This window comes from Artemia sp. Qi Xiang Cuo, chromosome 5, assembly GCF_049724085.1.
Source record: "Artemia sp. Qi Xiang Cuo chromosome 5, ASM4972408v1, whole genome shotgun sequence".
In the NCBI taxonomy this organism is placed as follows: domain Eukaryota; kingdom Metazoa; phylum Arthropoda; class Branchiopoda; order Anostraca; family Artemiidae; genus Artemia; species Artemia sp. Qi Xiang Cuo.
This window is the reverse complement of record NC_142798.1, coordinates 66,826,924-66,841,773: the sequence shown is the minus strand read 5'-3', so window position 1 is coordinate 66,841,773 and position 14,850 is coordinate 66,826,924. Positions and strand designations below refer to the sequence as shown.

At 35.0% G+C, this 14,850-nt stretch overlaps 1 protein-coding gene across 1 annotated transcript; it reads right to left on the bottom strand.

The window, feature by feature from the left end:
* Positions 1 to 13,140: 13,140 nt before the first annotated feature.
* LOC148952410 (uncharacterized) lies at positions 13,141 to 14,619 on the bottom strand. Its single transcript, XM_089089202.1, has one exon. It carries the CDS (start codon positions 14,617 to 14,619, stop codon positions 13,141 to 13,143), a length of 1,479 nt encoding a protein of 492 aa, XP_088945328.1.
* Between the last annotated feature and the right edge of the window lie 231 nt (positions 14,620 to 14,850).

Below are 14,850 nucleotides of genomic sequence, written 5' to 3'. Positions count from 1 at the left end.
TTCAATAAATAAATACAAAAGTTAAAGCAAAGTACCACGAGAATCTTCGACGTATTCTTTCGAAAAAGCAAATAACGCAGATCTGCTAGTCTAATACCAATTGTAGGAGAGTTGGCTTCACGCTTATTTGGGCTATCAACTGAAGAAGACCTGGATATCCCAAGGGAAAACGTAAGAAAACTAAATAACGCATTGAACTTGACTTTGCATGTCCAAAAAATACAAGCCAGCATAGCCAACTATCAGAGGGAAAAAATTGAGGCAATCTCAAAGAAATTCTCAAAGACAGGAAATACAATGAATTATTTGAAGAACGAAGTAGATCGTGTGATATCAGATTCGAGCCTCACCATGGTGTTACTCGACATAGTGACTATGTCGTTACGTAACCTAGCAACTAATATTAGCAAGTTTTAATTCGCGTTATTTGCTCTTACTGGAGGAACCCTATCCTACGACCTGGTAGATCCTTCGAACCTAAACAGCATATTAGATGAAATATAAACACATCTAACATTCGGTCTACATCTAACAACAGAACCAGAAGTAGCAAACCTATTCCACTATTACATCCAGCTGAAGGTTCATATCATAGAGACAAACAAACAACTGTTTGCAGTAGTAAAAATTCCATTAATAAATCAGCAATCCATATATAACATACCAAATCACTATGTTTCCAGTCAATATAAGTAAAGCCATTTCATTTATGACTATCACAACCGAAGGGGAATACTTGCTAGTCAATCAAGATAGAAAGAAATATGCCTTAGCTAATCCACAGGACATTAAGGAATGTGTAGCGTTCATAAATCTGGTATGTCAGCTAACCCTGCCTATTTACAATGTGAAATCCGGATGCTAGATATATTTTTAAAAGAAATCCAACAGGAAGAAATTCCTAATTCGTGCGAAGCTCTAGTAGGAAGTACCAAACTAGAGATACTTATTCATCTTAGAAATGATCTGTGGCTGTTTTCTGTTCCAAAAGAAAGAATTGGAACCATATCACGTTATAATAATACAGAAAGAATTGATACAAGTTACAAAACCGAATTACTATTACAAGACGTTTGAACAATAACCATAAAACAAGGGTGTCGATTAGTAACCAAAGAAGCCACAGTACAAACACCATTGATAACCACAAGCACAAATATAATAAGCCCAAACCAGTATATTTCAAACCAGTCAATTTATCATACACCATTCCAAATATTAATAACGAGGAAGTGAAAGCCACAATATGGTCAAAAATAGAGAATGTGAGAGAGAGATATTTATTTTAAAAAAATTACTATCACAGGCCCATAAAGGGCCAAATTCAGACTTCGGAGTTGTCAATATAAATGGCTACAATAGAAATGCAAGGAGAAATAACATAATAAATGAAACCCATAATTAACAATCATTTAAAAGTCAATTTTTAAAACCGCAAAAAGTCAATTAAAAATTTAAAAGATAAAAAGTGGTCAAATTAAACTTAGAGCGAGACATAAATGCATTAAAAACTGGTCAAACTAAACTTAGAGCAAGACATAAATGCATTTAAATTAAAAGGGATACTAAGAAAATGTCAATAATTCAACTACAGTAAATCAATAAAAGAGCTAAAAACAATAAAAACTGGAAAAAAAAAGGGGGACAAGCAAATGAGTGCAAGAACTTGGGCAGTACCATCAGCTAATAAAAAAAAGAGGGGCGGGGGGGGAATAAACTACTGAGAAATTTTATTTATTTTTTCTGTAATGAAGGGGATAAAAGTTCTTTCGTATCTGGAAGTAACGCAGCGAATGGGGGACAAAGCAGGGATGGGCTCAGAAACAGCTCGAGGCGGCCGTAATCTGGATGGGGAGTGACGTTTGGGGAAAATACTTGCCGTCCGAGGGTTTGTTATGACATTTTTTGCAAAACGGAGGCACAACGAAATCCTCCTCTGCTCCAGGGTTTTCAGACTAGCTTTTTTTAGGAGCCGAGAGTATGGCACCTTGCCTTCTTTGAAAATTATTCGCAAGGCCCTTTTTTGAATTGATTCGATTTTTTCCGATTCTTCGCAAGAGATACCAGGGTGCCAAACTGGACAAGCATATTCTAGATGCAGGCAGACAAAAGACGTGTAAATTCGAAAGGAGTGGGAAGGGGGGATGCTGAATTTATTTAGGAGCTTAAGGAGGGCGATAGACACATTAGCTCTATGGATGATGTCTTTAACGAGGATATCCCACTTTAAATTTGAAGAAATTGTGACGCCAAGTAGTTTATAAGAGGACACAGAAATTTCAGGAGGGATAGGATTAAGAAAATAGGGCGAGGATTTGAGGAAACAAATGGGCATTATCATGGACTTAGAGGCGTTTACTGTCATGTCTTAAGTCTAAGGCCTCGTCTCCAATTTCATTGATGATACTCATAGGGTCACTTATTAAATTTCTTAAGCAAGTTTCAACAACCGTTAGGTCATTAACAAATTTCCATCGGTCAGGAAATTCCTTTGCGAGGCTGTTAATCATTACTGAAAAAAGGAGGGGACCCAGAAGAGTACCTTGGGGTATGCCGTTGTGGACAGGGAGAGGATTTGAATAATGGTTTTGGTATTTGACAACTTGCAATCTATTTCTTAAGAAGGAGGCAACTAATTTCTCCAGTAAGGGATCAATATTGAACTCGTTGACAAGTTTCTCAATTAAAATATTGTGGTTAACAAGGTCGAATACTTTCTGAAGGTCAATAGAAATTAAATTTAGCCAGGAATTAGGCTTTTCAAGGGTTTTCCCAATGCGATCAATAAGAGAAACGAGGTAATGGGAAGTAGAGGTGGATTTTAGGTTCCCAAATTGTTTCAAGTCAGTAAGAGGTAGGATTTTTTCCTTTAGCTAATCTGCAAGTAATCCTTCATAAAGTTTCGAGAAAATAGGAGTAAGAGTTATAGGCCGAACGCCTTCAAAACCAGGCTTTCCGTTTTTCTTTTTCAAAGTGGTTATGAAACCCTAATTTCAAATGTCAAGGGAACTTTACCGCTTGAAAAAATAAGAGAAGCATTAGAGTCCCTAATCCCCCTATTCCCTAACGAAGACCAAAGATTGATGTATTTAGAAAGTAGATACTGACTGTTTTCAACAAATTTTTAGTGGAACATGCTCCTGATAGTAGCTTTCGTGTTCAAGATTTATCTGACTATAAGAAAGTTATTAACCCTGAATAATGGAAAAAATTATAAGAACACGTAGAAAAAGAATAAAGACAGATAACATCGAATCGAGTGAGATGCAAAACCTATACCCGGAACTCACTGATAATCCTTAAGCCAAACAATAAGGGAGGACATGATCGAGCGAATGAGAATGGAGGTCCTCATTCGTACCATGTCCAGTCACACCTCTCTAATTACTGTTTGCTTAAAACCATGCAGGTATCACGAAACAGGCGTTTCTTAAGCGGCATGAACGTGCGTAAACAGTAAAGGCATGAAAATTTATAGTAAATTAAGACCTCTTATTAAGCCATGTAAGCTACTTCACGTTCAATTAGAGAGTTAAAAATTAGTTTAATTATATTATTGAAAATTAAACGCAAAATTAGTTGAATGTTGAGAAACGTTTAAGATAAGTTAAACACTGAAATATGTGCTGAAGATATATGTAAGTATTGTTGTAGAAATTGACATATTGTGTCATTTTTCCTTGTAGTTAATCGTTTTTCTTATGATTACTGATATTGTCTCAAAGTAATCCAGTGTCGTTGCATTATGCAAAGAAAAGCATGAGAATTGATTTTATTTGTTTTATCTTTCAATTTAACTTTACTCATATTAATTTGATATCGTTAGTGTGATTAATCACGACAATGGCTTCAAATGATAGTCCCTTTACAATATTCTATTAATTATGTACTATTTCCTTATGTGTTTTAACTTACGTGATTTTGTAGAGCATATGATTCTTATGATTCTTCCTAGATATTTATATTCTAGGAAGGGGAGTAATAAGTGGAAATTCAATCATGGTATACCAGCACGCAACACAGATACAACCTAGTAGCATCTACTCTCATCATTCGTCAACCAACGATAAGTAATCACCAAATAAATCCCTGAAGGCAAAACCCTGATGACCATCCCAGTTACCAAAGCCTAGTACCAGGTAACACTATCTCAAACAATATCGTCAAAACGAAAAACCCCATATATATGCATTAATCGACGATTACCTAGAGAGCCCCCCCGACCAGTCATGTTGTAAAACTGCATAAAAATTCATCGAAAAACTATCCTTAGACGGCAAGATCCCAAACATTAAATACCAAGGACCAGGAATAACCCTGAAGGTTAATCCCTCAGTGATTATTTATCTTAAGCCCCGAGTCAAGGACAATATGTGCATACAAAATTCCAAGTTTGATTCTTGACCCTACCCAATCATTATTAGATGTCGCAAAAAACAAACCATCCTGCATGAAGAGAAGAGCGAAACAGGAACAATTTTGTGGGAAACATAAACTGTACGTGCTAAATTTTCCCAAAATAAAGTATTCAGAGAAGAGACCCAACCAAGTTATTGTAACTATAATCCCAGTGATTAAGCCCTCAATGATTGTGTATCATTGAACCAGGAATCAAAGACAATGCGTCGAACCGAGACCCTAAGATCAAGTTTTGATCCAACCGTAATAACCTTTATGTGTCGTAACGCAGCCCTGTATCCAAATAAAAGAAAGGCTGAGCATGAGTAATTCACAGGAAACACAGACTATACGCGTATTAAATTTTCCCGAGGATGAAAGTGATCAGAAGAGATGCCTACCCAAGTTATCAAGATACCCATCCCCAGTAATTAACTCCCCAAGGGATATGTACCCAGTAAACATATCAACGACTCTATAAAACCAACCCCTCTTATATGATGTGAAAAACCACGGACTGACAATTCTGTGCAAAAAGGCATAATTATGACCATTTTAAAATGACTTTCCCAAACACGAAGTATAGAACGGGGTATTAACAAGAAGACTAGCTAGACAAAGTTGGCCAATAAAATGAGTAACTTATTGAACGCACAAAATATAGTGATACTATATGGGAAGGTCTTAAATAAGTAGAACTGTTGGAGAAGTACTAAATCCTATGTATCTAACATATAACTTTAGTGAATATTAAGAAACATTTCATTAAACAGATGAAACAAGTGCAAGCGACATTATTCCAGTGTTGCAATCAGATATTAAGTTAAAATCTATCAATGTTTCAAATTTGTTTCCTTGCAAGTTATTTAATTCATATATATCAGTGTGTTAAAATCTAGATGTGATAAGATACTCTTAGAAGTCAGTTGCTTACAGTATCCGTAAAGCATCAGCCGGAAGAAATATATAGAATTAGAAATAATGAACGCATAATTTCATCATCAGTATTATATCAGGTAGTAGAATAGTAAAGCGTCAGGTGGAAATATTATATAGAATTAGTAGTAGTGAACGTGTAATTTCATTCTTTATATCATATCAGGTTGTAGAGTAATTGTCTTATCAGAAGTAAGATAATTGAATCATATAGAAATATTTGCATATCAGGTAAAGGTATTTTCAGTATTAGGTGGAGGAAAGTGATATTTGCATACTTAATTATATAATAAAATGCGTTAGTCAGTAGAAACTCTTTGGCCCTTTCGCCAAATAGAGTGAATAGGTGATGGATCTTTAAGTAATGTTTTCATATATGTAGTCAAATAAAGCAATCAGGAATATAAAAAAAATATACGTCTTACTAAATATGAGTTAACTCAAATAATCAGTTCCAAGTTTTAAAAACTAACAATGATAAAACGGGATCAAAATTCAAAAAATTAAAGGAGAAGTAGTAAACACAACGATGAGGACATCGTTAACAATGGGAAGGATGATATTTAACGGAATCAAAATTCAAAACCTCAAATCTTCCAAATTAAAGTTGCCCATGTAAAATAGAATCACCCAAAATACGAACCTAAAAATTCAAGGAACCCACAAATTGAGTAAGTCTTGGTCGTGCAATTTAAAATGTAACAAACAAGTGTATTTTGATCGACTAAACTTTGTATAATTTTTCCCACAGCAAATGTAGTAGCAATAAATAAATCTATCTTAGAAGGACAAATTATCAAAAAAATTTGTGAAAAATATCAGTGTGACCAAATGTTACGTGACAGGTGATCAAAAATATAGTTTAAATTTTAAGAGCTTGAATCTCCAAACTGTCAAGAGAAGGTAGAATTTATTATACAAAAAAATAGCCACGAGATATACAGAGTATTGTTCTGAAACTAAGCTTAAAGTTAGGTATTACAATGTAGCTAAATCGTATTGTCCCACAACAAATTTCACCATGACACATTATAAGCCATCTGGAAAACTAAGTCACATGTCGTTGGCAATAAGATCACAAAAGTAATACTTTGTCTGTGAAGAAAAATTCCAAAATACAAATCTTATAGCTATAAATCCTGTGAAAGTTGAAGCAGCCAATTTGTGTATTCCCTGTCCAATAGGAATATAGGACACATCATTGGACCAATGGGCCCAATGTAAAATACTTTTTAGCAACGCCTTAATGTAACCTCTGGCGAAATTGGATGGTATAGTTAGTTAGAACTTTGCAATTTCGTGTCAGTCTAGAGCAGTCTAGAGCAGTCTAATGTAAGTGAACTTATGATCTAACTATTAATAACTTTTCACAGTTTATATGAGATCATCGATAGACCCATGTTGCATTACATACATCTCAGTGTATAATTTTATCCCAGTGCCTATGACAGTGCATTAAAGTGCAGATAATTTGATGTTCCTGAATCAACTTTGTATCGCTAATGTGAGTAAAAAATAAATACATCACTTTCTTAATTTTATCTCTTCATGGTAGTATTTCTCAAGATAATTAGTCCTAGTGTCTCCAACCGCTCTCTAGGGAACCTGAATCCTTATAATCTGATTTTGACTCAGTATGGCCATTAACATATGCTCCCCGCTTGATCCGCTATTTTAATCCCCCGCCACACAAAATTCCCCCTCAAACTATGGTATAAAGTTGATATAGCCTCACTGCAAAGAAGTATAAAACCTCCATTTGAAAACGCAAAATAAAATGCCCCCATGTGAATTGTTCCAAACGAACCCCCCCCCCCCCCATTAGACTAGCCCTCTCAAGTTTCCTTTCATTGTCGCCCTAATAAGTAGGATAAAAATCAACGCCAATAGAGACAAACTATATGTTTATCAGTTTTGACCATTTTAGGTTAATAATTTTACATCAATTTTATTATTTGTGCATATAATATTATTATATATTATTATATTATTATATATATTATTATATATTATATATTATTATATATAATATAATAATTATTTTATTTTATTTTTGCGCATACCGTGACAGTATATAAATGACTTTCTATTATTTCATGCAAATAATAATAAACGTTGTGACTAAATGTTTCCTGATGTTTTTGTAAAAAGGTTGCTCACTACAACCAGGTGTGTTGTATAGGGTCGATTCGGGAATAATGTTGGTTGACTCCTTGAATCTCGTAAGATGAAGACCCTGCTACAACTCAAGGAGGCCTCTCAAACATATTCCTCTTCTGAAATTTCACTATTTTTAAGATTTTTCCTTAATTCTGTATAACTAAAAAATCTCATTTTTTTATTTTTTCGACAATATCCCCCCCTCCCCTCGAGCAAGTCCCTATGAATATCTACATACGCGTCTATTTTGCTCTGCAAATGGATAGCTTTTCTGTAGAAGTGAATGGAGTTGGAATTTCTTCAGGAGTCGGAGTCAGAGACCAAATGAAACATTAATGAATAAAAATAAATAAAGCTTGCTTTAGTGCTGAACTTCTGAAAATAAGCAGCGTAGGGTCGGATTGGATCTTTGATTATTTTGAACGGCCCTTCCATTTTGAAAATCTATTACTTTCAAAATATTCCCATAGTTTTGGATAACTTAAATCATCTTAACATTTGCTGTCTCAATAATCCCATGCACCCCTCCCCCTGGCCAAGTCTCCATGAATATCCACATGTGTGCCTAGTTAGCTTTGTACATGGAAAGTTTTTATAGAAGGGGAATGGAGTTAGAATTTGCTCAAGAAATAGAGTCAGAGCCCAAATGAAAATATTAGCGAACAAAAATAAATAAAGAGTTTGCTTAAATGTAAAACTTCTGAAGATAAGGGGAGTTGCGTCGGATTCGGTCTAATTTTTGAATGGCTCAAGTGACTTGGATATAAGTAGGGCTGTTGTACAGAGTAAAGTTGGTAGAAAGATGCAGTGCAACAACTCTCAAAAGGTGTAATAAAACTAAATATTATAAAGCTGTATAATATGTGATATATATATTTGTAATAGAATTTTATTCCTTATTCTAAGAAATATTTATATTTTGTTGCATTCCTTTTTTGATTGCTATACACTTTTCTCATTTCCAGGTTAATATTTATAGTTCTTTCGCTTTCAGCCCATGGTCTAAGCTCCCTAAGCTTAGGTGACTCTCGTGGTGGTATATCAAATGCACTGCTATATGTAATACTTGGAGCGTCTGGAGCAATTATTTTAATACTGTTGGCCATACTGCTTGTTTTTGCCTGATCACGCAAAACTGGGTCCACAGATGAATCTCCGGATCGATCAAAGAAGGGGTAACTTTTTTTTATTTCTTTTCGTTTCATCATGTAGAAGGAAATATTTTTTATTTCATCTCGTTCTTTGTTCATTTTGCACATTCACTTTTTTTTTCTTTATTCGTCTACTTTTCTTTTTGCGTTCGTCTAACTGTATAATTTTGTCGATTATAATAGACTTCATATATATAATGATTTATTGCTTCGGAGTCCAGAAAAGAGAAAAATCCTTCAGCATAATCAAGGCTACGGTATTACCATAATACTAACAGTAGTACAGATGAATTTTAGTTATAAGGCAAATCAATAAGAAAGTCCTCTTTCACACTTAAAAGCAGCAGAAGACTCATAGATTATAACCTTTAGTTTTTTCTACTCTGTAGGTAGCACGTTACTTGGTATGATGATACTTTTTAGACTTGTAAATGATGCAGACAAAGTTTTGAGAAAAGAACAGTGGGGTTTCAGGAAGGGTAGATGATGTGTCAAACAAATTTTCACTCTTAGGTTAATAATTGAGAAGTGCTTGAGTCATCAAAGAACTTTAGTCCTCAGTTTTATAGATTATGAGCAAGTGTTCGATTCAGCTGATAGTGAAGGTCTTATCCTTGTATGGTATACCAGACAAATACATAAAGTGATTAGTGCTACGTACGAAAATAACGCTGCTAGATGAAAGCATCCTAGATGAAAGTATGAGCAAAATGAATGAACCTTTAGAGGTTTTGCGAGTTCAAGGTACTAGAATAAGTTTGAAAATTCATGTTAAGAAGACTAAGTCGCTAAGGCTAGGAATAAGTGAAGATGAAAAGGTTAAGTTGGGTGACGAAAAGATCACTCAAGTTGACACCTTCACTTACTTGGTATTATTATTAGTGAAGACGGTTGAAGCAGTGAATATGTTACAAGTAGAATAGCCAAGGCTCAGGGTGTTTTTTTACAGTTGAAAAAGTTTAGAAGAATAGGAAGATTTGTCTGCGAGCTAAGGATATTGGAAGCTACAGTGATGACAGTGTTCAAATAAGGTTCTAAGCATGGGCGCTACGAAAAACGGAGAAAGATTTGCTATAATGTTTTCCAGAGAAATTGCCTACAAATAGTTTTGGGTATCCTGCTGACTGACCGTATGTCAAACAGTAGGCTGTACGATCCCGCTTTCTAGGACTATAATGACAGAAAGGTTGAGATGATTAGTACACATTCTGCGGATGACAGATGATAGATTGCCAAAGATTGTCCTTTTTGGCCAACCGTTTAGGGCTAAACGGAAAGCAAGCTTTCCGCGGCTGCAATGGGAGGATGTCGTAAAGAAAGATCAAGATCTAAGGGAAACAAAAACTTCCTGGGAGGGTGTAAAGAGGTAATATTTGAATAGATTAGGAGCTTGCGTAGCTGTGTTGGCCTCAGGCTGCTTGGTGCTGCGGTAAATTTGTTAGTAGTAGTAGTAGTTTATTCGGAGAACAAGGCTAAAGAGCTTTGAACTTACTTTCAGAAAAAAGATCTCCCAAATTTCATCTAACAACGATTTTTACCCCCCCCCCCCCCTGTTATGTGGACTTTTAAAGGGGATCGTTTAGTCCATCTTTTCAAAAAAAAAGTTTGTGTAAACGGAGGGAAGAGACCTGCTGATTCTGAGCAATGATTTATGTAGTTCAAGGCTGTTTTGAGTTTTTTTTTCTTTTACATATCACTAAGTCTATTAAGTTTTTTTTTTGAAATACCACAGTTTAGACTTATTATTTAAGGAACTGAGATCATTACTTATTTTTTTCAATTCTTATTCTTGTTGAATATACCTTCTTATGGACATAGTTCACGTATATTATGCAACGTCTCTCTCCGACTATCTACCTCCCTCTCTCTTGCTATTTCTCCTCCCTCTCTCCCTGTTTTTCTCCCTCCCCGTTTCCCTCCATCTCTTTGTGTATCTCTTTCTCCCTCCCTATCTCTCCCTCTCTTTCTCCCCTCTCTATCTCTTCCATCATTTCTCTCTCTCTCATTTTCACTATTCTCTGTTCTCCTAAGATTAAAAGGTCTCTCAATCCACTAATTTTTAGCAATGAACATTTTGAGGAATCAATCTTCTTCTTAATGTAATTTTTTTTTATTCATTTTAGTGCTTTTCAATTGATAATGATGTTTAACTGGAAATAAAGTTTTCAGATGATAAATTAATTCAATAAAAACCGAGAAAGAGACAAAGATTTGGTTTAAAACGCCTTATAGTATTAAAAGGGCCGCTGTCAGTACACTTTCGTTTGGTATTATTAAATTCTCTGTTTTGTCTTCTTCGGTTTCTGTTCTTTTTATTGTCATTTTCCTATTTGTTATTTTTTTTTTTAAGTAAATAACGTACGTTACATTTGGCGTACGTTAAAAGAACAGTACGTCCAAAAAACCCATATCGTCTCTCTCTCTCTCTCTGTCTCTTCTTCTTCTTTTAATTGTTTTCTACCTTTATTTTGTTTCTATAATCATATCTTTAAATGATCCATTAAAAGTTTTATTTTCTCTATGCTATTCTCTTAGCTATATTAAAGGAAATTTGCATCCTAAAAATCCTCCTGATCTGTGAATACATCATGGCAAAATGGAAATTGTCAGTTCACTATTGTTTGGTATTCTTAAATTGTCTGTTTTTTATTTGTCTTCTTCAGTTTCTGTTCTTTTTATCATTTTCCTATTATTTTTTTTTCTATGGTGTTCTTCTAGCCACGTTAAAAGAACGTCCAAAAGCCCCATCCGGTCTCTCTCTCTCTCTTTCTTTTTAATCTTTTCTACCTTTATTCTGTTTCTATAATCATTTTTTTAAAATAATCCCTTAAAAGTTTTAGTTTCTCTATGCTATTCTCTTAGCCACGTTAAAGGAACAATGCGTCCCGAAAATCCTCCTGATCTATGGATACATCATGACAAAATGGAAATGCAAACTCTGGATAAGCAACGCTCTGGTTCTCAAAGTACTGTTGATCCACTGCCGAGGCTTTCCCAGGACTTGGACTCAATAGATGGCAGAATTTCTGCTACTGGCTTGCGAGCAAATGATTCTCTCGACAGAAGAGGCTATTCTTCAGCTTATATGGGTATGCTCTTTCAGTAAGTCAGTGATATTGTTATGGTTGCAGTGGTATTGCCCTAAGTACCCAAAGACTAAATACTGCATAAAAAAAAACTGGTAAGTGAGAAAAAATTGCCATTTCTAAATGATTCAGAAGTGGCAACTCTTATTTAAATTAGTCTTAATGATTAAAATGATATGTTGCAAACAAATTTGAGAAAATTTTGAAAAATAAAATGAGACCTCTAAAAAAGGGCATTGGATCGATACAAAACATCATTGGAGTCCCCATGGCCAAAAACGCCAATCAGGAAACTTATAGTCCCCTAGCTTGAACTAGAAGTAATATGGAAAGACTGCGCAAAATAATTTTGTCTTGTACTTACGGGAGGAGGGGTGTCGGACCCATGCAGGCAATTTTTAAAAAAAGTTTTTTTTTCCCCAGAAAACTGTTAACTTGTGTTTCAAATTTACATATACACAATTATTGCTCATTTTATAAGATAGGTGGGAAAAAAGGTTAAAACAGTTTCTGTACCGTGTTTCATGCCAACGATATAGTTTTATCCTTATAGAAAATAGCTTGCTTCTTTCATCTATCTTTTTCTTTACTTGTGTTATACATGAGATTGCTGCCTCTCTGATATGCACTGGCATTTTAGGTATAATTTACCTTCTTTTATTTATTAGTATAGAATTTTATTCTTTTTTGAAGGGTTAGGTCCAACCAAAGACCTATAGACACCAAATAATGCTATTTTAAGCAATCTTCATGCGTCTTTTCTTTGTTGACAAAATACAACTTGTATAGATAGACCTTAGATAAGAAAAGAATAAATATAGCCCAATTATTGTAGCCCAAAGGCTTTTATGCTTGCTTTGGAATAACGAGGCTTAAGTTCAAGTCTTGGTTGCAGTATTGAAAGTTATTTGCATATGCACTTCTACTATAGGAACTTTAGTTGTTACAGCAAAACGGCAAAGGGCATGGGGTTCAATCTCAACTTCCACTGAGCCCAGAATTGCAAGGATATCATTCATTAGTGCCTTCAAATAACCAAACAATAAAAAGAAGAATATAGCCTACGAAAACTATAATTGCTATTCTTTGAAACACCAAAATGTTGCACGAAATTTTGGATGGACTGCTGACTAGTCATACACACGTGAGGTTTCTGATATAAACATTTTAGAGTTGATTAAGGATTTGGAACGGAAATTTGTATTCTACCAGTGACCAGTACCTAAAAATCATTTTTTTTTATTTAAATAAATATAATCGAACTTACTTAATAAAATTCAAGAAAGGTATACCACTTTCATCATCATCATCATCATCATCATCAAGGGTTTTGAGTTCCCCTTTGTGTTGAACACCTTGGGAACCAAAGCACTGTTTTATATATATCACTTCACATAACTTAAATGTTTTTATATCGTCAAGTCTTTTCCAATTTCCTTAAAGAATTGTATTACAATTCTGACTATTTTCAGGTTGTCTTCTAAGTCATTCAGCCCTCCAAGAATGGAGTGCAAACTTATGGGGTCAGGCCTCCCTCTGAAGAAAGCATATATCTTGTCTCTTTGCTCCTGATACTCCTCGCAATCCAATATTAAATGTTCCACAGACTCTTCTTCCGAACAAGTCATGCAATTGCTGTCTTCACCATAAAGTCTAGCTCTATAGTTATTCGTGCTGCAGTGACCTGACCTCAATCTGAACAGTAGGAGTCCTTCGTGTCTGCTAAGATTTTTATAAATTGACTTTTCGAACTTCCAATGCAGCTTGCTTGTAACAAATAAATTGCCAGTCTGATCTCTCACATTCTCAAAGCTTTCTCGTAATACAGCTTCACACACACACTCCAATTGACTGGGGGTACAGCAATTACGAATCATTCCTTCTGTGGCTGCATGTTTGGCTTTGCTATCTGCCAATTCATTTCCTATTATTCCCACATGTGATGGAACCCACTGCAATACTACTCTCCTCGATTCCATCAACATTAACAACTTTGAAGAACATTCAGCTATTTCTCCTGATTTGTACCGATGTGCCTGAATTGACTTAATGGAAGAAATCACAGCTTTAGAGTCAGAGCATATCAATATGCCAAAATATTCCTCACGCACGTCTGATAATGAAAACCCACGTGCTTCTGCAAGAGCTACAGCTTCTGCTTGGAAAACTGATGCTTTACTGTGAAGTTTAAACTGTTTTGAAACATTCATTTTAGGGACAACAAATGCAGCACCAACCATCCCTTCATTTTTTGATCCATCTGTATAAATGTCTAAGTATCCTTGATACTTTTCTAACTTCCATATCCGGAAACAGGTATTCCAATCTAAGTTATTAGTCTGCTTAAAGTCCAAACCACATACTACAGATTTCTCTTTCCAAGGAGGTGGTAGCATCACTTGAGGTACTCTTAACATCTCAGTAAAATTCAGTTCAATTCCCTGAGGTTTTGCAATACTGTCACATTGCTCAAATATATTTGCCTGGAACCTCTTATTTTTGGGGTTTGCAGTGATGATTCTTCCTTGTTTTATAACTCTTGACTTCAAAGGGTTGGTTTTATCAGCTATCCATAATCTTTGCAAATACTTCAATACACTTATTTTCCTTCTAGTCTCAAGTTCCGGTAGACCACTTTCAGATAGTAAGAATATCACTGGTGTTGTTTTTCTTGCTCCAAAAGCAATTCGAACAGCAGAGTTTTGTATTACATCCAGTCTTTTTAATGTTGAATGCGGTCCAGACCCATGTATCACTGAAGCATATGCAATTTTAGGTCGAATATACTTCACATAGAACTCCAATAACATATCTGCCTTCATCCCCCATGAGTATGAAGTGAGCAACTTCATAATATTCAATCTCTTCATACATGCACCACGAACCATTTCAACATGTGGGTACTAACTCAGTTTATCAGTAATTACACACCCAAGGACCTTAGTCTGTTTCACGTACTCAATAGGATTACCATTGAGATAAAGAATGGGTAAGTTCGTTTTTATCTTTCTAGTGATCACCATCATCTTAGATTTGTGAGGGGAAAATTTCAAATCGATTCCCTTGGCCCAATGTTCCATTTGTTGTAATGTGGATTTTACAACCTCCATTGTCTCTTC